The 27,502-nt window shown below is 36.8% G+C and overlaps 2 protein-coding genes and 1 long non-coding RNA gene across 3 annotated transcripts in view; 2 read left to right on the plus strand and 1 right to left on the minus strand.

The window, feature by feature from the left end:
* Positions 1-27,502, minus strand: part of col23a1a (collagen type XXIII alpha 1 chain a) — a 163,829-nt gene that overhangs the window by 92,615 nt on the left and 43,712 nt on the right. The gene's annotated exons all lie outside the window — the stretch shown is intronic.
* On the plus strand, positions 5,851-9,945 carry LOC137017655 (uncharacterized). Its single transcript, XR_010894625.1, has 5 exons — positions 5,851-6,329; positions 6,769-6,795; positions 8,310-8,449; positions 9,562-9,614; positions 9,712-9,945. It is a non-coding gene; the product is annotated as an uncharacterized lncRNA (long non-coding RNA).
* LOC137022737 (uncharacterized) lies at positions 9,965-12,944 on the plus strand. The gene is made up of 5 exons (XM_067389188.1): positions 9,965-10,447; positions 10,648-10,674; positions 10,763-10,930; positions 11,844-11,939; positions 12,017-12,944. Exons 1-5 carry the CDS (start codon positions 9,965-9,967, stop codon positions 12,341-12,343), a joined length of 1,101 nt encoding a protein of 366 aa, XP_067245289.1. The 3' UTR covers positions 12,344-12,944.

Here is a 27,502-nt window from a genome sequence, read left to right on the forward strand (position 1 = left end):
AAATGTGAAATTGTGTGCATGTAGCTTAGCAAACTACTTTTAAAGTAGCTTCTAAAACACTGGAAAGCAATCACCCAGAATATACTATGAAGAAACTTGCAATGTTGTAGCAACCATATAACACATTTAAAACCGAGTTTTGCATGAGCAAGCACTAACAATTTCTTCAGAAAACATTGTTTTGTGTCTCTCAGTGATCAAGACAATAAACAAAAAGAACACACATCGTCCTCAATACATACTTAATTTTCAACACTATTCCATTAGTCACCATTATGTTTTAAACAGAAACACACTCAGCCTAATTTCACCACATGCTGTAGTGTAGACCATGTACTCCATCAGAAAGACACATTAGCAACGATGCAATAAGCTCTACATATTTTGCAATTTGTCATGAACAGACAACACAAAACAGCTCCCTTCTTAACAAGTAATTCATTTCCTCAAAGCATGAGGAGGAGGATATTTTTATACAAGGTGAATAACATCACAGCAGCTCTCAATGAAGAGTCAGTCAGACGAAAAAAATGAACGATTGTATCCAGATTCACTGCAATATACAAATCACTTCCATATGAGGGAGAAATACCGCAAAAAGGCCAGACTAAGACTCTCTTTTCTCGATCGAATTATTTCTAACATGCTTAGTTCCTGGTGAATGTCTGACACAACCCTTTTAATTGTTATCGGAATTTTAGAGTAAACAAACCATTACTGGGCACAAAACAAACCCTTTACCCAACTACAAAAAAGTGAGTCAGAGAGAGTTGGTATGCTAACACCAAAGTAACAACTGCTATTTTCATTCTATTTGAAGAAAAGGAGAGCAAAAGACACTACTGTAAATATGGTCAGGGCCCTTCTTCAATGTAAAACTATGGGATAGATTGTGCATCTGCCAGGCAAAAATTGTAAGTCTGATTGCTTAGAAAACTAGAGGTCCTTTTGTGAACAAGTCATGTGATTTTGCCCTCATTCATGTCTGTAGTACAAAAAGAACAGCAAGTTACACGCTGAAGCTTAATGATACTTAGGGTTTTTTTCAAACTCAAAATAGTAATAGTAATAGTCAAAATCAGCTGCATGATACATGTTAAAAACAGCAAAAAAAAAAAAAAAAAAAAATCTCGCAATACTTAACACTATAATATGACTTCACCCACCACTGTTCAGAGGATTTACCTTTAGTACAAATAACATATTACATTTATTTACACTTTATTTACACTGAATAGCATCTATTACTATTTGCATGTAGTGTAAACAAGATGCTATTTGTTGCTATTTACACTTGGTGCAAACAGAATCTCCCACTATTTACATTCACTGTAAGTAGCATCTACCTTCATTTACACTAAGTGTAAATATCCATTGCCAAATATAAATATAATCAAATTTGATTTTATATTGTTTAAAGTATATTTTAGCTCATTGTGCACATTGAAGGCTTAAACATAATGCTCAGAAAAGGGAGGACACAGGGTAACCTTGCTCACAGTTGAAGAACAACAACAGAGGGGCCCGTTGTAAGACTTGTTACTGTAAGACACGCCATAAATTGTATTAATTCCCAGTGATGGACAGCTGCTGACAGAGAAAGAGAATGACAGACACAAATAAGAGAGGACTGAAATACCTGATGCAGAAGCAGGTGGATTGACCCAGTGAAGCCACAGCCAGTGCCATGAGAAAAGAAAGAGACAAAAGGGAAAAAATTAATAATTGGGCGATCTCTTCATATCACAAACTCTCAAAATGGATGGATAGATGGATGTGTACTTGTTCTCTATATACTGACAATAAAGCTGAATCTAATATAATCTAAAAACTAACAAATGAACCACCAATATCAATCAACTACTAAAGAAAGTAAGCAAGACGAAAACAGTGAATCAAGAAGTAGAAGAGAAAGGGCAGAGATGGAGACAGAGCAAATATGACTGTGTTTGCAGTAATGCCAAGCGTGTGCCCTTTGACTGAACCCCCTCTCTCTTTCCCCATCTCTGCTCTGCAGGATCCTGTTTCATGAGACACTCACACACACGGCCATCAATCACACACACACTCGCCACGCCACTGTCTTCCAGCAGCTGCCCGGCCCTGAACCATCTCTCAGATTGTAACACAATAGTGAAGCATGTCAGGGCCAGGGGTGTGTCTTAATGTGTGTGAGCACTCGTCCCGAAACACTCTAGCCAATACAAAGACACGAGATTTACAACTCTCTCCTGTTATCGACCCTGAGTTTGTGCTGCAAAAGGGCTGCATAAAAAAGACTGTTGTCCAGGATTCTATCAGGAGGCACATTCATCATAAATACATGATAGATATATCAAGGATAACATGAAATCAAAATTCATATACACTATTTATTTTCATAATAAATGTATTTGAATCTTAATAAATAAATAGTGTTTATGAGATTCTTGTTTGCAATACTTCTGATCTTAAGAGAACTAAATAATAATCATAAATCATAAGTAAATGAACAAATTGGTTTACATGACATCCTTGCGCCCCTTTGAAGAGACAATTTTAATCAACAATTTGAAATCACTGAGATGAGTCTGCGTGTGTGATAGAGGTGTGTACACAAGGGGGAGCCTACAGACAAACACACAGGTGAGGCGGTTATAGGTTGTAAATGTGTGTTTTGGTAATTTTTGTTTTGTCTATTTTAATTTTTGTACTTCAAGTTAAACACTAAAATTAAAATGTTGCCTTGACAACTAGCTGAAATAAAAAAAATATATATAGTATTTTATATACTATTTCTGTTAATGTTTATTTTATTTTAAATAACAAAAAAATGTTATATTGCTTTATTTCAGTTTTAGTAAACTATAATCAGAGCCGTCCTTTGGGCTGTGCATCTGGTGATTGGGACGGCCCTTTGGGAATATCCCTGTTCTGGGGAATACAAAAATAATAAATATTTTACTTTATTAATACTTTATCAGTATTTTGGTCTTGTGTTCCAGTTAAAACATCAAAATCGCATTAGATATTAAGATATGCATTTAAAGAATCTGTTTCAATTTAAGTTTGTGTTTCTTGTTTCAAGCACAAAAAAAAAAAAAAAAAAAAACTGATGAAAACAAGAAATTTGCCAGTGGAGTAAGAAAAACAAAGTCTTAATATCTTACAACATTTTGCTTCTAAATGTATCTTGTTTTAAGGATGTTTTAGCTATTTTTACTGGAAAACAATACAAAAATACTGATTAAGAATATTATTTTTTTTATTGCAAAAAAAAAAAAAAAAAAAAAAAAAGAGTACATTTCACCAAGGTTGTTTACAAAACCTCACTATTTTCTCTCAGTTTATTTTTAAATTTGATTAGTTGTTCATTCTGTTTCATTACATGAAAATTAATTCTGACATTGTGTATTTTTTCTTCATTTGGCTTCTCCCTCGTTTCCAGAGTGTTGTGGGATCTGCGATCAAATATTATCAAGCAAACGCCTCACGTCTGTAGAGAAGATGAACCTTACATCCAAATCAAACACCATTGTTGTTTATTCAGGATCTAACTCCCCTCCCTCCTTTCTTGCGTATCCTGTTCGGTCTACCCCCAAATTCCCATGATACCTACTCTTTGACATCCCCTGCTTTCTGCAAACCTTCAAATCCTTCTTTCCACTCGGCATCCCACCCCTGGGCTGCGTTCTTCTGCACTCTCTCCGTCCAACACTGACTTTTATGTGTTTATCTTTGAAGGGCTTCTGCAGACCCAGCTGGACGACTCTGATGTGAAGGTCCATAAGACCACCTCTGACTCCAGAGGGTCTCTGGCATGGCCCATAATGCAAAGCTGCATGCAGTGACATGAGCCATTCATGGCAGTGATATGGAATACACAATGAAAAGCCCAATCCGCATTCAGCTTTTAGACATTTATTGAACTCAGACTGAATTCAGTTCATAACCTGAAAATCTGCTTTTTGTAAATGTAAATTGAATCCTGGGCAAATTTACAACCTGAAATGGAACGTTGCTCGACACAGTCAGTAAATCGTGGCTTTGAGGCCCTTCTTTTTAAGGTATTGGACTAAAGACTTGTGCAGACATCTTAAGTTTGGGTTTCCACAAGAGTGATTTTAAAAAATGAAGGCTTTGTCATACAGATTTGCATGGAATAATTGTTAAATTCTTTGCAAAATTCTATGTTTTCTGGAGTTGTGCTTATGGTGTCTATTAAGTAAAGCCCAAGATACTCTCTTTTCACATACCAATTCCACTTTTACTTTTTCCCAGCATTTCCTGTCCTCGCTACTTTCTTTATCACTGAAAGTATCAAAAAGCTCAAAAATAAAAGAATGAAACCACATTATCGCGATCAAATAAAAGATCAGAAACGGTGCTGTGCTGACAAATGTTTCTCATTGTAATATCACAGATTAAAAATGTTCAATTCATCGTCAGGACATTAACAACATAGTAAGCATGAAAAATTTCCAAATTTCCTTATTTCTTTCTCTGTATAATTTTGTGATTATAAACATCTTGTCTTCATCAGAAGCTGACCAGCAATGCTCAAACATATGGGCGGCATACATTACACATCTAAATTACCATAAAAATAAATTACTATTAAAAACATATTTGTGTTTGGATATGCAACTTTTTTATTGCCGTTTTTCCACTGATAAATGTATAACCTCTAAACTGTCTAAAAAACAGCTTGGGTAAAGTTTAAAAAAAGAACATGAGCCACAGATTATATGCTTTATACAAACTTTCCACTGGAAAAAACAATCACAAGCATAGAACAATAGCGAGAGAAACTAAAATAGACAGACAGACAGTAAGAGGCAGAGTAGGCTCAATCTGTCCCTATTTCTTCCTTCACTTCTACCTTCATCCCTCAACATTTCATCAACTGCCCCACATGCATCTTTAATTTCAGAATATCCTACAGTGAGATGTGAATCACAGCCATGCATCATTATTCCCCCCTTCAGAAATCGAATTATCTGCCCAGCTCAGGAACAGCAGTGCTACGTGGATCTGGTATCATTCTATTTTGACTGTGTTTTAACCACACATGGATCATCAAGACTTCAATGCAGAACACTTTGAACATGCTAGCCATCTGAAGCTGCAACTAATTCAAGCCAGAGGCTATTATAACAACACACACCCTGGACATATGCATACACAAAACCAATTACAAACCACTGGATTGAGCTATGAATCTATGCACATGCATGCACAAATATGGGTGTTTCTTTAACTAAGGGCACGTTTGGGCCTGTGGACATTTAATAAACTCCCTTAAAACATTTCCAACACATCTCAAAGTATGAATTGTGTCTAGTAGTAGTCTGGAAATGAGAGAAGTGGGAATTACATTTAAAACATTTGTGTAATAAATGCAGACCTTGTCATGCTACACTGTATTCCCGAACAGTATAACATACTTATTAAAAATAAGTGAACTGTACTCAAAACTGTGAAACAGTTCATTCAACTTAAAACTTTTAAGTGTGTTCAACAATTTGGTCATTTTAACTTCTAGTAACTCAAATAAAATAAGTTAAATATCTTATTATCATAGCCTCATTTTTGCCTCTTGGTGGGGGTAATGAGCTTTATTGCATTCCAATCTGCCAATTCAACGAAGAAGAGTCTACACTCAAAAACATTTTAAAGACTTTTTTTTTTTTAAAGAGTTAGTTAATAGTAAAATTCCATCAAATTGAACTGAATAATTCTTACATATTTTAATTGAATAATTGATTAAGGATTGTTAAATTATTCAATTAAAATATGTAAGAATTATTCAATTCAATTATATTACATTAAATTAATTTAATATTAAATTTGTGTGTGTGTGTACTCAATACACTTATTTGCCCATTTTTACTAGTCAACATGTAGGCTAGACTATGTTCGTTTATTTCATGGTTTAGCCTACTCAAATGACTAAAAATAACAATAGAATAAAACGAATCCAATAGCCTAATTTTTGCCTCTTGGTGGCGGTAATGAGCTATTGCGTTACAATCTGCCAATTCAACGAAAAAGTCTCTAACGTTACTTGTGCACTATTCGCCTAATTTTAAAACATAACTTTTAGCAGGTAAAACGCTGTGAAAAGAAATCTACATGTAGGCTATCATGCCATGTTTATTTCATGTTTTACTCAAATGACTAAAAATATCAACGAATTCCCATTTGAAATTGAGCGCTCAGATTTTAACTTTGGAATCCCAGCATGTAATGCAGGAGCCGTTGACTCAACGTGGTTCTGTGGAATCGATATCTGTCATCATCATCATCGTTTCTGTGTTTGCTGCAGTTTTTTTAGCGGCTATAATCTGGTAAGTACATTTAAGAAAATAATTAAAGCAATCTGGGTCAGAATTTGACAGTATAACGTTAATCATCAAACTGAAACGATTTACTTGTTGCTTGTTTAGCAAATAGACCTAATACAATGATCACGTACACTTTACATGTTGCAATGTAATTTGTAGCGTGATTAAAAATTTAGGGAAAGAGTTGATATATTCATGGATATTATTTTGTGGCACTGTTGGTTATCGCAGTTGCTTCTTGAAGCTTTTCAGTTACATAACTTAAATTGAAACATAAAAAGAGATTAAAACCACTTTCATTCAACCTTAACTTGTTTTTTAACCAATGTTTAGAATTAAATTAGCCTGTAATTGAAGCCAAATGTTCCCCATTCTGAAACTGTTGTATGTCTTTGACATGTCTCTGTCTCAATATTAATTTGGGGTTTTATTTTCTTTACAGGTTAAAACTTGTGAGACCACAGCATATGTGAGTAAAATTACATTTTGGAATTTGGGGGTGGAGATACATCTGTAACGACAAAAAGTACATTTTTACATCTCCAAATGATTTCAGAGGATGGCATAGCTCTTATTTATATCTGGTCATTTTCATGATTTATATTTGAGTGATGGATTGGAAATGCAGGTTATGCGATTCCTCCTCACTCACCCGAGCACAGTTACTTAGACATTATGGTTTGCAACATAGCCATTTTTCAAAGGTTAGCCCTTTACCGTGTCTCTATGACTCTTGCATTTGCACATTTGTTTCATTCAATGCACTAAAAATTCATGTATCACGATTTCATAATGAGACGGATAAGAGGCACACATGTCAAGAAGTTCAGGTGGTGCACACATGTCCTTTATGTGGTTTCAAGCAACCTTTTTCAGAGAAAAATCTTTTTGGTCATTTAAGAGGGCATTTGAGAAGTCATGAAATGGTAACATGTCCATATAAAAACTGTAGGTATAGCACAAATGTCTACTCCTCATTTAATTCCCACAAAACCAGGGCCCATGGAGTAGATGTTAGTTCAACTTGGTTGGACCTTTTTGAGGATGTAGTTGCTGTAGATGATGATGGCAGTTCTCCAGCTGCGGAGCCTTCATATGAGGATCCTACTCAGTCTAAGAACGCAGAAATGTTGGATATTGATGACAATATACAGTGTGACACAAGCCAATTAAAAGCGCAACTAAAACGCAATTTAGCCTCTCTGTTTTTGAAGATGCAGGCTATACTTCATGTGTCAGATATAGCTGCGCAGGAAATAGTAGAGCATTTGTGTGATCTGTTTTCTTTGTCGAGACCTCTGCTGAGAGAGGCAGTTAATGACGTATTACAGAAACATTGCTATGCTGTGAGTGAAGCTGCTCTTGATGAAATTGTTAGTGTTGTTATGGACAGAAATGTGTTTGTCAGTGCAACTGCTAAAGGAGCAGAATTATCCTCAAATAAGCGACGAAAAACCTTTATTGAGAGAAACTACCCAATGGTTATGCCGTTTCAGTATGTTGTAGCACCTGGGCGCACAGGCGTATATGTCCCTATACTGCCTATGATTCAGTTGTTGTTTAAACATACTGATGTACTTAACAGAATTCAAGAATCACATTCTTCACAATTCAGTCAGTACACAAGTCATAGAGATGGTTTGTACTTTAAAGAAAATGAACTGTTGTCAGCATCAGAGGAGTTTAAATTGCCACTGCTCATTTACATCGATGAGATAGAAGTTGCAAATCCATTAGGTACTTCGAGGAAAATACACAAACTCTGTTCGGTGTACTGGGTACTTGCAGATCTACCCAGCAAATACCGATCAGCTTTACATGTGATACAGCTGGCAGTTCTGTGTAAAGTTCCCGATGTCCAGAAATGTGGCTATGAAGCTGTGCTTGGCCCTTTAATGCAAGACATATGTACATTAGAACAAGATGGTGTGTTCATTGAGTCTCTTGGTCAATCTGTTAAAGGCACTGTTCTTTTTGTTGCAGCAGATAATCTTGCAGCTCACGGATTGGCAGGCTTTGTACAGTCATTTCGTTCTGGCTATGTGTGCAGATTCTGTCTGGCAACTCAAGACCAGTTTCAATCGCATGATGTTGCTGAGGGTGAATTCAGTCTGAGAACTAAGGTAAGTCATGATCTGCATGTCCAGAATGTCTCCAGTAGAAATGGGGAAAGTAATTGTGGTGTGAAAGCAGACTGTGTCTTAAAACAAAAGCTGCAGTATTTTCATCCAATCACTGGTTTCCCCCCTGATATTCTCCACGACCTCCTTGAAGGTATTGTGCCAGTAGAGTTGGCTTTATGCATTCAGGAAATGATTCATCTGAAACACTTCACGCTTGATTATTTGAACAGGAAAATTGAATCATTCCCATATCAACACACAGATAAGGTTGATAAACCAAAGCCAATTTCCAAAACTTATACCACAAAAATGACAATAGGTGGTAACGGTCATGAAAATGCTGCATTACTTCGGCTGCTTCCGTTTATGGTTGGCAGTGAGGTACCAGAGGGAGATAGTGCATGGGCAGTGTTAATGGAATTGAAAGACATTGTGGAGTTAGTGCTGTCTCCAACATTTACTGAAGAGATGATTCAGTATCTACAGACTAAAATTAGGGACCACAGGGAAATTCTTCTTGAAGTATTTCCAGGTTTTAAGCTTCGGCCAAAGCATCACTTCATCGAACATTACCCAGAACTGATCAGATGTTTTGGACCTCTCATACATTTTTGGACCATGCGATTTGAAGGCAAACACCGCTTCTTTAAGCGGGTTGTGCACGATACGCAGAACTTTAAAAATGTGCTAAAGACTCTGGCAACCAGACACCAGCATATGATGGCTTATCATCTAAGCGCGCCAGCGTTCTTCAAACCACATTTGCAGGCATCAACAGTGACATCTGTTTTAGTTTCAACACTACCTGAAGTGGCAATACAGTACATAAAACAGAAGACTGATAGTAACACTATATACTCTGCATCTAGAATCACCATTGATGGGACGAATATTTCTACTGGGGAATATATTTCTGCTGGGTTTGATGCAGGGTTACCTCAGTTTTGTAAAACTGAGTCAATCCTCCTTGTGAACGATCACGTGGCCTTCCTATGCAGGGAGCACAAGTCACATTATGTTGAACACCTAAGAGCCTTTAATCTGAGTTTAGGTGATCTATCTGTTAAAACAATAACAGATTTGAGTGACACATCCCCCCTTTCTGCCTACAGCATAGAGGGCCAGTTGCTGTTGACGCCAAAGCGATTTCTACCTTTACAATAAGGTAAAGACTTCTACATTATCTAGATCCAATCCATGTCCTGTCCATCTTGAAACTATTTGTTTAACTTGTCTTTTACCTTGTTGTTTTGGTCTCCTAGATGGCAGAATCACAGAAACTTTTACTGAGAGTTTACATTGCTCCTGACATTGCCCACAAGATGACCCTTTCTACACGCCCAAGTACTGTAGAAGAGTTGATTACAGTGATTAAAGAGAAATTCAGACCTCGTCTTGATTTTGATTTCAGCCTCCAATATGAGGACCCAGATTTTGGGGGGCAACTCTGCTTTCTAACAGACATTTCAGAACTGCCGGAGAAGGCTGTATTGAGAGTACACAGATCTGAGACTGATGTCAGCTCAACTGCAACTTCATAAACAGAAATACTCCCCTAATGCCCCAGGACGCTACCAGAGTTGGCCTGATGTGTTCACAGTTCCTCAATTTTCATATGATGTCGAGCACACCCTAGAAGCTGGAAATGCGGCCTATGAAAACAGTGGAAAGTTCTTAAAATTAACAAAAGGCAAAAAACATGACATTCTAGAAAATATGGCGAAGGCAATGCACAGCTTTAAGGCTTACCCCAGTGACAAAGAAGTAGCTAAAGCAGCTGAGGCTCTTATTTCTAAGCACCCCTGCCTCACAGAACCTGGAAGTCACTGTGGATGGTATGGCTGGAAGACAAGTTTAAAGTTTAAGATGGGCAACTATCGCACAAAACTCAGCAGATCTGGTTGTGAAGAGGTGGCTGTGAACTCGGGGAAGAGAAGCCAAAATAACCCAGAGAGTGAGTCTCCCCACTCCAACATCAAAAGAGCTCGTCGAGCTGAGGTAAACTACCTACCAAATTTTCCAAAAGGAGAGAATGCTGAAAGCTTGGAACAACAAAGATTACAAATAGTTGAAGAAGTGTCTAAGACAGAAAGAAGTCTTGTGCTGATAGAGAGACTCATGCAAACAACATTTGCACTGCGTCGCAAACAGATCATTGTAGATAACCCATCACAACCAGTGAAGGACTTTTTGAAAAGTGGCCTGCACTTTGTTTGGAATCTCAGGTAATTTTCTCTGTTGTGTTTGTGTGTCTGTTACTTTTATTTTCTTGTTTAACATTTTTTTTGTGTTATTTGTTATGCTTGCTTTCAGATTGCTGCAGAATTCCACAGAATTACTAATATCAGCTTGAAAAACAAGTTCTATGCAGAGCTGGACAAACATACTCCTCGTCTGATTGCTGTTTACAGGCAGAAGGCTGCCCGCACTGGCAAGGCAGCAGAAGCACTGAGAAGCATCTTTCGTGCCTATGATCTTCTGGTAAATTTTATGTTGATTACTTTTATAGTTAATTGCTTAGGGATAGTTCACCCAAAAATGTAAATTTGATGTTTATCTGCTTACCCCCAGTGCATCCAAGATGTAGGTGACTTTTTTTCTTCAGTCGAACGCAAATTATGATTTTTAACTGCAACCGCTGCCGTCTGTCAGTCAAATAATAGCAGTGGATGGGAACTTCAACTATAACAGTAAATAAAACTTGCTTAGACAAATCCAAATGAAACCCTGCGGCTCGTGACGACACATTAATGTCCTAAGACACGAAACGATCGGTTTGTGTGAGAAACTGAACAGTATTTATATCATTTTTTTTACCTCTAATACACCACTATGTCCAACTTCATTCAGCTTCCTGTTAGTGAGGTCAAAAAACGCGTTCTGATGACGGAAGTGATGTCTCGCCCATATACTTCAATGAGCGTGAGACATCACTTCTGCTGTCAGAGCGCGATCAGACCCTCACACACCGGGCTGAATGGAGTTGGACATAGTGGTGTTTTAGAGAAAAAAAAGGCTATAAATACTGTTGGGTTTCTCCAACAACCCGATCGTTTCGTGTCTTAGGACATCAGTGTGTCGTCACGCAGCCGCAGGGTTTCATTTGGATTTGTCTAAGCAAGTTTTATTTACTGTTATAGTAGAAGTTCCCATCCACTGCTATTATTTGACTGACAGACGGCAGCGGTTGCAGTTAAAAATCATAATTTGTGTTCGACTGAAGAAACAAAGTCACCTACATCTTGGATGCCCTGGGGGTAAGCAGATAAACATCAAATGTTCATTTTTGGGTGAACTATCCCTTTAATGTGCACAAGTATTACACCGCTATCTGTTAATTGTTTAAACCTGGTTTAAAACCCTTGGACCACTAACATAGTTCTGTCTTTTTCAGGATCACTATGATATTAACAACAGACGTACAGCTGCACTTCGAGCCCTCCCTGTCTTTTTGCGTGAAGATGATGCTGTGTTTTTCAAGATGTGGAATGTAGGTTTTATATATCTCATTTGAATTTTAATATTATTTATCCACTTATGCTCATGAAGTTCTCTCATGCTTTTCAGACTGAAGAGGTGGATGAGCCGGACATTGCGGATTCAGCCGTAGCTCTTGTCAGCATGGTGAATGGAGACTCGAGTTCCACTGCTCAGTTTGACCCTGCTGGGATTGCTATTGTGCTGGAAGGTGACATTGTTCTGAGGGACATTTCCAGGTTGGCTGAGGCTTTTCTTTTGATGTTTGGGTTGATATATGCATTACATCTCAACTACCCCAAAGAGCTGACCCACACCTTTAACTTCATCCAAAAAGTCTTAATGGGCTTGGATGACTCAAAGCCACTAGCACCCAGATTGCTGAGTCTAAAAAATGATCTTCTGATTAAGGAGTAAGAGGAATGTGTGTATGAGCTCTATACAATTTACATATTTTAATTTTTTTCAGTTGTTGTGACTAATGTAGGTGCACTATTAAGAACTGAGCTCTAGATTTTAAATTTCCCAGTGGAGATTTTCATGTTCATTTTAATATTCATTGGGACACGAGAATGTTTATTGTATTTTATTTCACTTGTGAATTTTCCAGAACAGACTTTTTTTGTTCACTTAGTATTTACTGGGATTGCGTAACTGAAAGCCACTAGCACCCGGATTGCTGTTTAAAAAAAAATTATTTACTTGGTAAAGAGTTTTTCTATATGTCTGGATACACTAGTCTTGTACACTTTATTATCTGTTCTTTTCATTTGTTAATACAGTTACATTCTATTGTATACAGAGCTCATGTTATAATGCTGAGCTCAGAAAACTGTTCTATCTGTGACATAAAAAGACATCAACAGTGTAAATGCATTTTGAAATGCATTGTTATTGTTTATTTCTAAAATGTTTATACATTGTGACACTTTCGTTTGCTGTCAAAAGGTAATGGCATTTAAGCAATGTTAATGCCTCAGGTTTGAATCGTAATTCCTTTTGCAAAATAAAACATACTTACGCAAATGGAGTTTGAAATTGTCTTCTTTCCTAATGTTTAAGGAATAAGATTTTAATTTTTAGGTAATATTTCTTGAAAATTGAAAATATTGTTTATATATATATATATATATATATATATATATATATATATATATATATATATATATATATATAGCCAAACTATTTTGTATATTTAATTTCTGATTAATAAAATTTGAGTTTTAAAATGCATAGAAAAAAGTTTATTCAAATAAATAATTTTGAGTTCATCTGTTCTATGGATTTAAGTGTAACTAACTTAAAACAATTAATTTTATCTACTTAAAAGTTTTGTGGTAATAAGTTTCCTCAAATTTTTTGAGTTATCTTAACTTATCGGGGTTTACAGTGTAGGTTAATGTTCTAAATACACAAAATGATTTTTTTTATTATTATTTTTTTTTTTTACATATGACAAATCACAACTTGACTGGAAATGCAAGTACAATGATTAAAATAAGTTATATTTACCTTTTTTTCTTTTACTTTCTTTACCAATCACTTCCCTTCACTGTCAGTGATTGGTAACTTGAAAAACTTTATTTGTGTGAAATTGTTGGACATTTACTGGATTTTCATTCATTCATACATTCTCTCTTTAGATTATCAAATTGTAAATATTTTAATATTTCATATTTTTATGATGGATTTTAAAATGGAACATCTTGGTCTTTTATAATGATAAAACAGAATACAATTTGAAAAGTATCAAAAAAAGATAATGAAAACCAAATTTAAAAAAAAACTTGAAATGTCTTGGGTTGTTTTTTTTGTTTTTTTGTTTTTTTTTTTTGCATATGTCAAAATTACTTAGCTGTGTAACTTAACTTATAGACCCCTTAAAAGTTTGTAAACATTGCAACGTTTCCTGGTGGGCGGGGCTTAGCTGGAGGCAAAAAGAGACGCTGGACTCAATGTTGACAAGCGTAAGCTAGTATGTTTTAGGAGGGATTTATTAAACATAGATGCAGAAGAAGGTTCAGAACTGTCTGAATATGTACTGTCACTGACTCTGCAGGACCGTGACAGCTACTTTTGTAAATTAACTTAAGTTTTGGATATTTCCTAGACAACATATGAATTACTTTCGGGTGGTTCGGGGAATTTTGTCAAGGCTTATTGTCTAATGTAACCTAACGCTGGGCTAACTATGATTATGGCTAGCAATGTGGATTATTTTAAGAGACCATTCAAAGGATGGCACACACATCTATCGCTGTATGTTTGTTTAACATTTAAGCTAGCGCGCTGAAAGTTGGTGACTTTTCACCTATAAAACAGAAACTTCAATCCATCAGCAATCCATCTCATGAACACTTGACAAACACGGAACACACAACACTATTACACATTATTTACTTAAAACACTTATTTATATCTCAATTTGCACACATAACACATACAATTGTCTATATTATATATTGTTTTTTGCTTTTTTTGCACTTTGTCTATCTTGTAAATTTGTATATTATTATTTTATTCTTTTTATTATGTGTCTTGTCTTGTCGCTGTCACTCTGTTGCACTGTGGAGCTTCTGTCACTAAAACAAATTCCTAGTATGTGTAAACAACATACCTGGCAATAAAGCTCTTTCTGATTCTGATTCTGATTCTGACTTGCTGATTTGTACTAGATACAACCAACACACCATTACATATGCATCGATTATTTTACCTGAAGTGTGCACTGCAAACAAGTATTATTTATGATCGTCTCCGTCCAGTCTGTACGCCGTATTGCTTTCAACCACAATTATCTTTTTGATTTCTGTGAAGGAATGTCTGCCGGGATCTGGTAAAACTTTAGTTTTGAACCAAAAGTCCTGTTCCTTCTATTCTGGCAGCCAAAAACACAAGACAACATTTTAAAGTCAAAACCTCAAACTTTTAGCGCGCCCGCTATTAGTTCTTATTTATGTTTTGCCTCCAGCTAGAGCGGTGACGTCACAGTGACGTAGGCGATTAAGGGGTCTATCTTGACTGGAAATACAGAAAAAATATTCAAATAAGTTATATTTACCTTAAGGGGGACATATCATGAAAAAATCTGACTTTTTACATGTTTAAGTGCTATAATTGTGTCCCCGGTGCATCTACCAACCCAGAAACTGTGAAAAAGGACAACCTATTAAAACTTTGTTTTGGTAAGCCTTTCTCTGCAAGGATGTGAAAAAACAAGCCGCTTAGATTTCGCTCCCCTAGTGACGTAATAAGGGGATCCTATTAGAATATATAAATGAAGAAACTGTAAGTATTTTTAAGTAATGCAATTTGTTTCTTTAGTTCAGGCAGCTCCACTTTCCGTGTGCTTTCCCTTAGCCTCAATATGCTCTATTACTTTATGCTAGCACAAACAGAAGTTGTGTTTGACAGAAATGTATCAGTGTTACTTATGACTCACCCACAAAACAGCTTATAATGTGATGTCATTTTACGCCGGACTGCTTCACAAATTAAGGTCAATTCAACGTTGGATTTGCACAAAAGATTAACAAGATGGCACATGATGGTCGATGGGTTGAATCAACTCCACAGCAACCACATAAATTATCCACCAACCATTCAGAAATGTCCATTTGCATTCTAAAAGTTGTAACTTCTTCCTAAGTCTCTCCATCAGTGTCTGACTCTGGTTTGAACAATGTAAGGCTGAACACCGTTACTGACAATCCTCATTTTTGCTGCGTGAGATTCTTCAGCTTTGTTGATGTTGAGCAACCAAAGCACAAGACGGTAAAGCTCCGCCCTCTTCAGAAAGCGGGCTGGGAGCAGCAGCTCATTTGCATTTAAAGGGACACACAAAAAACGTGTGTTTTTGCTCACACCCAAACAGTGGCAAATTTGACAAGCTATAATAAATGATCTGAGGGTATTTTGAGCTGAAACTTCACAGACACATTTTGGAGACACCAGAGACTTATATTACATCTTGTGAAAAGGGGCATACTAGATCCCCTTTAATTTTCTACTTTCTTTATCAATCACATGTCTCTTTACTGCTATTTCCTTGGTAAGCACTTTTGAAAAAAAAAAAAAATCTATTTGTGCAAAATTGCTGGACAACTGTTGAAACAGCTGTAAATCTAAATTGTGAATCTAAATGTAGCAAAAATAAATCATAAAAACCAAGACAGTATTAACAAAAAAATAAAAAGTTAGTTTTAATGAAAATCCACCCCTGAGATATAAAAGTACCCATAGTTAGAAAAACACCCATACACAACTGCACGCACACACAAGAACAACAACAGCGTTTCAATGCACCAGGCCAATAACCCTAAATAAGCCAGGCCCTGGAGATTTTATCACTTGAAGTTCCTCTCCCCAGTGGGCTAAAACAACATTGCACAATATGTGTCCTATTTCGCAGGACTCTTTTGTGCTCTGGTGTAGGCTAAACACAATGGGGGGTTCAGAGTCGTAATGTGGAGCAGACTGCGAGAAGAGCAGCGGCTCTGGACGAGTAGCGAGCGCCACTACGGTGGTCCCGCTAACTGCCATTGAGGTAGAGTTTGGAGATGGCGATGCAAATGTGAACTGACAGGCCTTTGGATTGGCCCTTTTTTACATTAACGAGAGCACACGGTCCACATCATGCGACTAAAGACTGAAGCTAAAGTAAATACGGGAATTCAATGAGGTTTGTTGTTGTCCTCTTGAACGGAAATAAAGATGTCTGTATGAATATGTGGTTTGGTTACCCTGCTGAAAAATTCATCATAAACCAGCATGATTTCCATGTCAGTCTAAAGTGGTTTATGCTGGTTAGAGCAGGTATAGTGCTGCTGTTCCCAAGCAAGACTGAACTGGTGTAGCTGGTCCACCAGCATGCAAAACATACAACATGGGATCAATTTATGGATTTATTTTTGATTAAATTTTATGTATGAAACAGTTCGTAAACATACTTTATCACTAGAACAATTTGAAAAACATTAGACTTGAAAGAACATTTTTGGCATAAAGTGTTCTTAAAAACTGAGTGAAGAACCCATAGGTGTACCTTATGATGGTGACTAGCAATGCTGAGTTTTTCAGCAGGGTATATGGCTGTAAATTAGTTCCATCTAAAGTTCAACTAACAAAACAATGTTCTCTCATACCAAATCAGCCTGCCCAGAAAGGAACAAACATGCTCAGGACAATTTGTGATTCTTGAAGGGTCTGCTCACTTTTAGGACATTACGTGGTGCTCTTCTGAGAAGTTTACTTCAAGTACAGAGAAATCCGTTGGTCTGTTTGTAGTCTGCAAAAACAAGCATGAGTTGGATGGAGTTGGATTCTCAGCAGATGCGACGCTGGGTCAGTTTGGTCACACAGTCGTGGATGTGACGCTTGATCAGAACCAGGCTAAAGCCTAGCATGAGAATACATTTGGTTAGATGTCCATAAAATCAAATTCTTGATAAGAATAAACCTGGGGGGTGGGGGGGTGGGGGTGATAAGGACACTACGAGAGCAGAACTACATGAGTCTGTCTTTGATTAAAGCCCATTTAGCTATGAAATACCAATCCGTCTATCTTTAGTCTCATGAGTAAAATGGAAAATGAAACCAGAGAGAGAAAAACAAGGATGAATTGAACTGAACCTGTCAAGAAATGTCTAGTCCATAATTCACCTTATAAAAAACAAAAGTGAAACTAGAAAGTCTACTTTGCTTAAACTTTATATATATATATATATATATATATATATATATATATATATATATATATATACTGTATATATAAAAGGGGAAAATATCCTTAATTGTCATGAAATAGTTGTCTTGATAGTCCTAAAATAGGCTTCATTTTGAAATACTACGACCTGGACGTTTTTGGATGAGATTAATGCAGAAATAAGATGAAGGCATTCAAACCAGATTTCCTACAGTCCTTTAGCTGACACGCTATGACTGGTTTCTATGTAACATGCAGTACCTGTATTGGAGTTGATATCTACACATGTGTGCGGATGTCTCTTGTCTGACTTTCTGGCAGCTCGGGTGGTTGCCATGTGCCTTGTGTTCGGCAGCAGCTGGGCTGACAATTGTCTTACAGGTTTTTCAAAACATATGGCACATCTGGCAACCCCAAACAGGGACTCCCTCATCAACCCCCAAGGAATTTACTGTGCTGATTGGAAAGAGATCTTTCATTTTCATTTTATGCCCCTCCGAATATGATCAATGAAGGAGAAAACATGCCAAGGACCTGTCTTTGATCTTGGCTGAGAGATCCTGAGAATCATGACATGGCAAGATTACACTTCAAAGAGCTTCGCCAACAGACTGTTTAGAATTGCTCGGCAATAGTCAATATTAATTGCCATATAAATATTTAAAGACTGTAAATGGTAATTGAAAAGTTACATATGGTTAAAAAATTTGTCATGCTATATCCGTTGTGATACAACCACATTGATTTAGTACACTGTGTCCTAACCAAGATATTTCCAGGGTCCAGTAAATTTTCTGCCCTTTATGAAAGCAAAAAAGCTGTGTGAAATGACATAATCCCAGTCAATCAAAACGTATTTGATGTGTAATGTAAAGCTATGTTGAGTCTAATTTTGGACCAATGAGATTTCATGGTGGGCGGGGCTTACATAAAGAGAGCCCTTGTGTCCAGTCTTGTTCCAGCCAATAACAAGCATTGTCACATGTTGCATCTGGTTAAGCCCAAAAGAAACATGAAATAGTTTTGGCAGAGTTTAAGAATGGTGATTTTCCAACAGGAGGTGTTAAGTGAAAGTGTTGCATCCAAGCTTTATAAGAGAATTTCTGTAGCAAACTACAACCATCTGACTGTCTTTGCTGACTCTGCTTTCCCAAACTGGTCTAGTTAAGCTCAGGGAACACAGGCAGGATAGTTTTGACAGCACTAAACAAACTGACCTGGATAGCGGAAGGCCACTAATTCACCCTGGTTTTAATCTCACAGTAAAAAAACATAACAGGATCTGTTGAACTCAGGCTTTGACTGTCTTCAGCTTTTAACACATATTATTCCTGACTGCTAAAAGAATTAATACCATATAAAGCAAATCTGTTTGGTAATATTAACATGTATGTGTGCTCTCACTTCTTCCTGTTATAGGTCTATTGAAACACTGACTTCAATAGTATATACATCTTCATAATTTTTATTTAATAAATATTATATATTTAATAAAATATTCTAATATAATTATCTAATTAACTCACATTCTCATTCATGGAAGAGTGCCGAAAATAACACTGTGGGCCCTATTTTAACGATCTAAACGCAAAGTGTAAAGCGCACGGCGCAGGTGCACTCAGGGCGTGTCCAAATCCACTTTTGCTATTTTAACGACGGAAAAACGGTCCGTGTGCCGGGGCGCATTTTTGAAATGGGTTGTCCCTATTCTCTTAATGAGTAATGGGCGTAACGTTCAATAAACCAATCAGAGTGTCATCTCCCATTCCCTTTAAGAGCGAGATGCGCTCGCGCCATGGCGAATTGCTATTTACATGGCGGAATTTGTTGGCGGAAAAGCTGAACGCTTTTCAAGCGAAGAAACCGATCTGCTCGTGCGCAAAGTTATAGCGGGCTTGCAAATGCAGGCTTTCAAATAGCTCCGCGCGATGAGTCAGTTAATATATATGTGTGTGTATTGGCACGATTGTTTAATTAATTAGCCAGTTTCGTTCATCATTATAAGTAGTAATAGGCTGAATTGAAAATAGGTAGCCTAATTCTAATACACGCAATGACTATTCATCATTACATTTTTATATTTATGTAGCCTACAAAATAATATTCTTTTACACTGTAATCATTTTGTTTTTAATATTTGGCATGTTTGTGTGATGTATCCCTGTGTGTAATAAGCAAAGTCAACGCGCACTGTGGACGCGCACTGTGGACGCGCCCAGAGGCGCAGTTTCTACCAACGCGCTCTAACAAAAAAATATTGCGCCATTGTCTTTAGACTTTAGACCAGGTTTGAGTTGGTCTATTACACAGTCTATTTTCAGCTCCTTAAAATAGCAATGCGCTGGCAATGCGCCTGAACACACCTCTTTTTTAGACCAGCACGCCCATCGGCGCACTAACTGGCGCAAATGCATTTACTAATTTAAGGATGTGGCGCTGAACGGGAAAACGGCGTCGGACGCAAACTAGCAAACACACTTGCGCTGCGCCTTGCGTCGCATTGCGCCGGGTGTATTATAGGGCCCTGTTATTTTTATGGCTATTACAACCCGATAAAACCAATACAATCACAGTGCTTTCAACAATGCATTTTCTTCTCATCAAAATGTATTTTGAGCCTTTTTAGAACTTGAAAAAGCTCTGCGGACAGATGTATCCCTATTGTTAGTGCTGAGATGCAAACAAAAGAGCTGAACAATTCCCATCATATGCTTCACCAAAAAAAAGGATGATTTGCTGTGACAGACTGATATACAAGACCAGACCAAAGGCTGAACTGAATCCAGACACTCATGATGGTTGAAGGTACATTGGGAAAGTAGCGTGTGTTTCTTCCTCAATTCTCTCAAACCTACAAACAAACAAGTACAGAAGGAATACCATGATGCAAACAATTACCTCAACCACTGAATCAAAGGCCTGGTCTTAATTTCCCTGTATTTCAAGACATATTCAGAGCAATGTTTGGATAAATAAATAGCCTGACTTGGGAATAACTTCTTTTTTTTTTTCTTCGTTTTTTTTTTTTTTTTTTTTTTGGGGAGGGTGAGTAAGTGGTGGCCATCAATTTCTTCTAATCTTTGCAAAACCACACTACACTTCCATGCAGATTTCAGCATGGGGAACAATATATCTACAGTACAATGAGACACCACAAGATGCACTGACACGGATACACATACACAAAAGACCAGCACAGAAATAGTATTTAAGCCAAGTAAGTTTAAGTAGTCTGCATAAAAAATGATGCAAAAGACCATTTATGTTTATGACAAAACATGATGACAGGAGGAATCAACATATAATATAAAGGTTGTTCTAGAAGGTCTGTTTTCCACAAGAGGACAATCATAGTATTGCATGAAATTACTCTTGGCAGCACTTTCTATTGCAGAATGGATATTCGCCAAGATGCGTTTAAAGAGAACAGCGCATTGCAAAACAGAACCGAGTATTTATATTAACTTCATCTTGGAAAGATACGTCTGAAACACAAGATAAATACATGGATAAACAGAAGAACACAAAGCTTGGGTATTCAATAAACACTTTTATGTTATTTGCTGTAAACCAGCAACCATTTTCAAGCACAAAAAAAGTCAAGTTAAAGGTCAGGACACAACAAAACATGCCTGAGTAAAGAAAAAGAATGCAAAGAGGTCTTTTCTCATTAGTAAACATAATGAGGACGATGAACAAGTCTTCTTGAAAGAAAAGCTACTTTAAAACCTGTTTTTGTTTAGGCTGTGTGTAAAATTCTGCATGCACTGGTAAAACCGCTGTTAAACAGATTTTTTTCTAAAAACATTTAAACAGTGGCTTCTTCCTGAGCTCTAATCTGCCGCTAGATAACGTGACTAGAGCCAGAGGAGCAGCCTGAGAAGACGGTGAGAGATCTCTTGAGTTGAAGAGGTTTTGTCTGAAGTGCACCTGGCTCTGGTCGATGCTGGCACAGGTGCAACACAAACATCGACACATAAACAGGAAAATACAAATGCGCTCCAAATTTATCCCTCTCAAATGTGTGCAGTGTTGAGAAAAACCCCGCTGACTCACTAAGACAATTCTACGAAAATAAACAGCCTCTCTTCTCTAGCCAAAAAAGGATCGTTCACTTTCACACAAATACTAGACAAATGGAAATCAGGTTGTGTACATTCACAGCTCACTTCTCTGTGTTTAAATCAAAAGGTCAAAGTTTGGCTGGTTAGTCTTGCCCTGCTGGTAGATGCTGTAACTACACCATTCTGGGAGCATGATTTTTCCATTGACAGCCATCAATGTATCATATATTTTGCCAACAATCACATATTCTAACTAATATTTTTTTATTTCATATAAATTGCAAATATTATATTATATTAATTATATTATATTATATTATATTATATTTTCATGTTCATTTATTTGATCAAAAATACAGCAAAAATATTAATGATGTGAAATATGATTACAATTTAAAATAACTCCTTTCTATTTGAATATGTTTTAAAGTATAATTTATTCCTGTGATGCAAAGCTGAATTTTCAGCATCATTACTCCAGTCCCACAGTGTCACATGATCCTTCAGAAATCATTGTAATATACTGATTTGCTGCTCAAGAATCATTTATTATTATTTGTTGCGCTGCATAATATTTTTTCAGGATTCCTTGATATATAATAATTTCAAATAAATGCTATTCTTTTGAATTTTCTGTCACTTTTGAATAATAAAATTATTAAGGCAATGGATTTGCACTAAGTACAAATATCAGTAGATGCTATTTACACTAGGTATAAATATCAACAAAAGTATTTACTTTGCACTAAGAGTAATTAGCGATAGATGCTATTTACACTGGGTGAAAATAGCAGTAGGCCTATTTTATTTACACTAAGTGCACTACAGAATACTACAGAATAGCCTCTACAGAATACCCGTTAGGCATTCTTTTTTTGAATATTTTCTTAATTTTTATTGAAACGAAACAAAAATGAGTTTGTTAAAAGATGGATTTGAACTTGGGTCAGTTGGGTCATTACAAAATCAGCAGGCTTTCTTTTGTAATTTCCTGGCTCAAGCAGACATTGATGGGCGGAGTAAGTGTAAATAGCCTCTGCCAACAAGGTGGGCTATTTGCACTTGGTATAAATAGACACTCTGAATAATTAATTTCTTTAAAAAATATCTTACTGGCCCCAATATTTTGAACATGAGTGTATATTATTACTTTCTATGTGATAATTTTTGCCTTACAGAAGTTTAAATGGGTAAAAAAATATGAATCACATTGAAATCAGCAGGGCTGCCCCCTAATAGTTGACTAACCGTTTGTCGACATGAAGAGGCTTAGTCGACCAAAACTGTATTAGTCGCTTAGTCGCAGAAACAAAATCCACAGGAAGTCACACAGTCTGTGACAGACAGATCATTAACGGCTGGACATCCAAACACTCGCCTATCATTCGTCGATCTCAAATATGGCTTATTCTCTGGAACATGTAGTAGCAGCTTTACATGGCTGCTTGCTTTAACGTTAACCTAGAAAAATGTGGGCTATTCAATTGTTTGTCGGAGTGTGAAAGCTGAATAATAGCGCGCTTACTGCATGACAGCTAACATGGAGGCGCCGGTGTGACCACTTGCACTCAAAATCCTTCATTATTTTTGGTCATGCAGATAAGAGTAATACTGTGGAGATGATGAGTCGGCATCGTCGACTTCATCATTGCAGCCAAAAATACAGAAAACAGTAGTTTATCATCAATTAATTATTAAAATTTTAAAGCAGTCTCCATGCTGTTTTTTCCCGATGCATTCATAATCATTACTTCTGCTGGTGCACTTTGGCAAGCTTTATGCATGCGCTTGAGCTCTGATTAGGCTATGTAGGCATTAAAGGCTTATTATATGATTTATACGTTTTTTTAATAAAAGTGAGATTAGTCAACTAATCACTTAAAATGAACAACAACTAGTCAACAAGAAAAATCTTTAGTCGAAGGCAGCTCTAGAAATCAGAATATCAGAGATTTGAGGTTGGGCTCTTTTAAATTGGGCCTGTGAGCCCCACTCATGTTTCTTCTTCATAAGAAAGTTTTAAAAAATCTAGTAAAAATCATCCAGTCTCCAGGGTGGCGAGAGCGAGGCACCCTATAAATAAAGTCCTGAAGGATAAACATTACATGTATGTACAGATCTGATAAAAGCACACATTTGAGAAGAGCATAATACTGCAAGTGTTAAATCAAAGATCAGTTAAATTGTGCATATTCAATGCTTTTTTTCTAAATTTCTTGGACAAATTTCGCATTCTTACTGGAAATGTTCATTCTGCTTTCTTTCCTTATGCCTAACAATTCCCTATTATTTGTATTGCAAGTTTTTTTTTTTTTTTTTTCTCATAAATGTGCTTTGTGAGAGAGCAAAGCAATAGAGGGAGCTCTCAGTTAACAATGTTTGTCTAAAGTTAGAAAAAGATCAGAGATGTGAGCAGACTGAGAAATGTCACAAAGCTGTGTTTTAACATATGTCTTTTTCTTCCAAGTTGCTAAATTATATTGTCACTGTACACCTCCCATGCTGACAACAAACCGCAAGACCAGTGGGTCTAAATCTAAACCAAACCTCTTCCTCAACCTCCACGACCTGCAAGCTTTGACAATATTAAATGAACCTTCATCATGCAACAACTTCCCACTGAGCCACAGTGGCATTTATTCACACTCCCTCCAAATACCAAATCGTCATGAGTCACAGACATGGTGACCTTTGACCCTGTGTCTGCCCCTGTAATCCTGTCCCCGTTTATCACTGCTGCTCAGTGAAGGGGAAGGTAGAGGAAAACAGCTGATGTCATAAAGGGAAGTGCAGTGAGGTGTGTGAGGAACAGGAAATGAGCATCAACTCCACACTAAGCTGGATTTCAGGCCAATCAGATTGCTGGCAGGACTCCACTGAACTGAGCAGAAAAGATTGAAGTGTCTGTGAGGTTAGATCAGAATATACAAAGTGTAGCCATTGGACTGATCTGTCTAAACCTCTCTTATGTCTAAAAAAAAAAAAAAAAAAAAAAACCCAGGATTGGCCCCCTGGAGTATATCTGAATCACTCCATTGATGTGAAACCAGACAGGATAATTAAGACAGAGTTTCTAATAAACATCATAGGGTTTAGACTATCTTAAAGGAACAGATCACCTTAAAAAAGGAACTTTTATAGTTAAAAATGACTTTCTTTTTTTAAACAAAACAAATGATAGAGCTATTGTATGACTTGGAATATAGTGGATATTATAACATTTCAATTTGCAATATTTCAGTCAAGCCTGAAGAAGGTTGGCTGAAATTTTGTAATGACAGAAGATTGAGTAGCTTGTGGGATATTTTTGAGTTGGATTTTTTTGAGTTTGTGTGTCTTGTCTTAAAAAGCTTGTAACTGCATTGAAAACAGAAACCAACTACATCTTCTTTTATATTTTACAGAAGAAAGAATGTCAGGTTTGGAAGAACAAGGGAGTGAATAAATGATGACAGGATTTTCATTTTTGATTGAACGGTCCCTTTAAGACGATGAGGTATAATTTTACAAAATTGTGATCGATTGTTGGTTGCTATAATAATACCTGTCAGTTTGGAGTTTAACTTTGGCTGCAGTTGAGCCGAATATGCCCTAGTTCTGCATTAAATCCAACAGTAATGGTTGATACTCTCTCCCTGGACAGCATGTTTACCCAGCATTCCCTTGCTATACGGTAGAGTTCACCAGGGACAAAAGAGAGGTTAAACACAGCCCTTCTTATGCTGCTGCCTTCATGCAGATCCATTTCATTAAATATGGCATTGAATAGCACTGAATTTAGCAGAAAAATAAGATATGTCCCTATGGGATGAAAATTTCCCGCTCCAATGAAAACAATAATATTCTCGCTCAGGGCTAGAGTGATTTCAAGAAAGCTACACATAAATTTACATCCTATATCTGGTCTACAAATGTAAAACATAATATAGGGGAAAATTCCAAGGCATCTTACGGCACATAGCATCACTGTCCTCATTAATGAACTGAAGAGCATACAGAGATATATGGTTGTTGAAATGACAAAAACAAACAAAAATAACCGAAAGTTAGCATAAAAACTAAATCTTTCAGACAAAATGTCCATATTCCATATCATAATTTTTTAAAAATCTGGAATATGCACATATTGACCACAATAAGTAATAAGAGCTGCAGATCAAGGACAGGAACTTGCTACTGCCAATATATACGCTGATACACTGCTCTGCGTATGCTGCACAAAAAGCATATATAAAATTACCCATAGCATATCTATACAGGTGGAGCTGGGGAAGGTGGGGGGTTAAGAGGAACTCTGAAAGTGTGCGGCAAACTGCTACAGTGAATGCTAAACAGCCATTTAAATGTTGTGAGCAGCAAGCTCACTGGCTTAGTTGACAGTTAACGCTGAGACCCATCAGCATGTGCCATCTAGAGTTTCATGACAGAACTAGGCATATTATTTAATTTTAATAACCATTGTTTCTATAGAATTTTATGTGAATCTTAAAAAAAAATCATTATCTTCCTGCAAAATAGAATTTCTGATTTATATCTTATTTCTTTTTTGTCTCGATTGCGTGTAAAAGTTTGACCTGGGAATGTTTTCATGAGATTCACCCCAAAAGCTGTTTTCTCACTTGCTTTTTGAAATGTATATACATTGCTTTTAAGTGTTGATGATTTTAGACTTTTTGTGACCCATGTTACATGGCCTACAGTTATTTTGAGGAAATCGAAACCATCCTTTGAATCTTAAAGATCATGTTCTGCAGGTGGGAAGGTTCACCGTTAGTCCGGCACCTCATCCTCAGTCAAACCTGTTTCTGCTTCAACATCAAAAACATGCCAAGGAGAGGCCAATTTGGAAAGAACTCACTTTTTCAACGCACGCACACAGACAAGCATCCATGCACACCAACACAAAGCATCACCTTTGCATGCAGATACATGGTCACTGCAAATGATTCCTGCTCCTCCCTGACTAGAGAAAATAAGAGAGAGCTGAAAGATGCCTCTGTGAAAATGGAACCATCTGCTGACATTTGCCCATTTCAAAAGATGTTGTGATGAAGTGACTGAATGCAACGCAAATAAACATAAAAAGAAGATAAAAGCTATATGGCCGTGATAATATAATAATCGTGGAAAAGCACCTTTCATCACTCACTGTAATCATTAGTTTTGATGTTTTTGTGGATAGGGGGTGCTGTATTTTATAAAAATGCCCAACAATGCAGAGAATGAGGAAAGGGTAACATCTTCTGTTTCAGGTTTGTGTATTAAATTACACAGTGGTGTGGGAATTCATGACAGCATTGATAAAGCACAACTCCCTCACACCTTCAGCACTCATACATCTCTATATAAGAGCTTTACTACAACTGAACTTTACTGTGGGAACCAGGCACTTCTCACTGTACTCCTCTTCTAGCAACACCATAACATTTTGGATGCTGTTAGATCCAAAATGATTGATTTGGTCTCATGAGACCAGAGTATTGATTCCCAGAATCTATATTTTGTAAATATGGGCTTTGGAAATGGCTAACTGACTTTATTGTGCTTTGGCTACAGTAGGTAGTTCCAGTGAAATGTCATTGAATGTCATTTCTGCAGGCTGCATCTTACTCTGTGAGATAAACAGTCACTCTTTTCATAGCTTTTGCTGGCTCTGAGACACTCGCTTGGTATTTTTCCTGCTCTTCACTCATCACTAAATGAAAGCTTAAAAATAAAGGCCTGATTATTTCAGGGACCTTGTCACAAGTCCATTGTTTTTGAATGTCTGTGTTACTTCTGTGTTACTATTTTCAAACTTAAAACAAT

The sequence above is a fragment of the Chanodichthys erythropterus genome, chromosome 1, assembly GCF_024489055.1.
Source record: "Chanodichthys erythropterus isolate Z2021 chromosome 1, ASM2448905v1, whole genome shotgun sequence".
NCBI classification, from domain to species: domain Eukaryota; kingdom Metazoa; phylum Chordata; class Actinopteri; order Cypriniformes; family Xenocyprididae; genus Chanodichthys; species Chanodichthys erythropterus.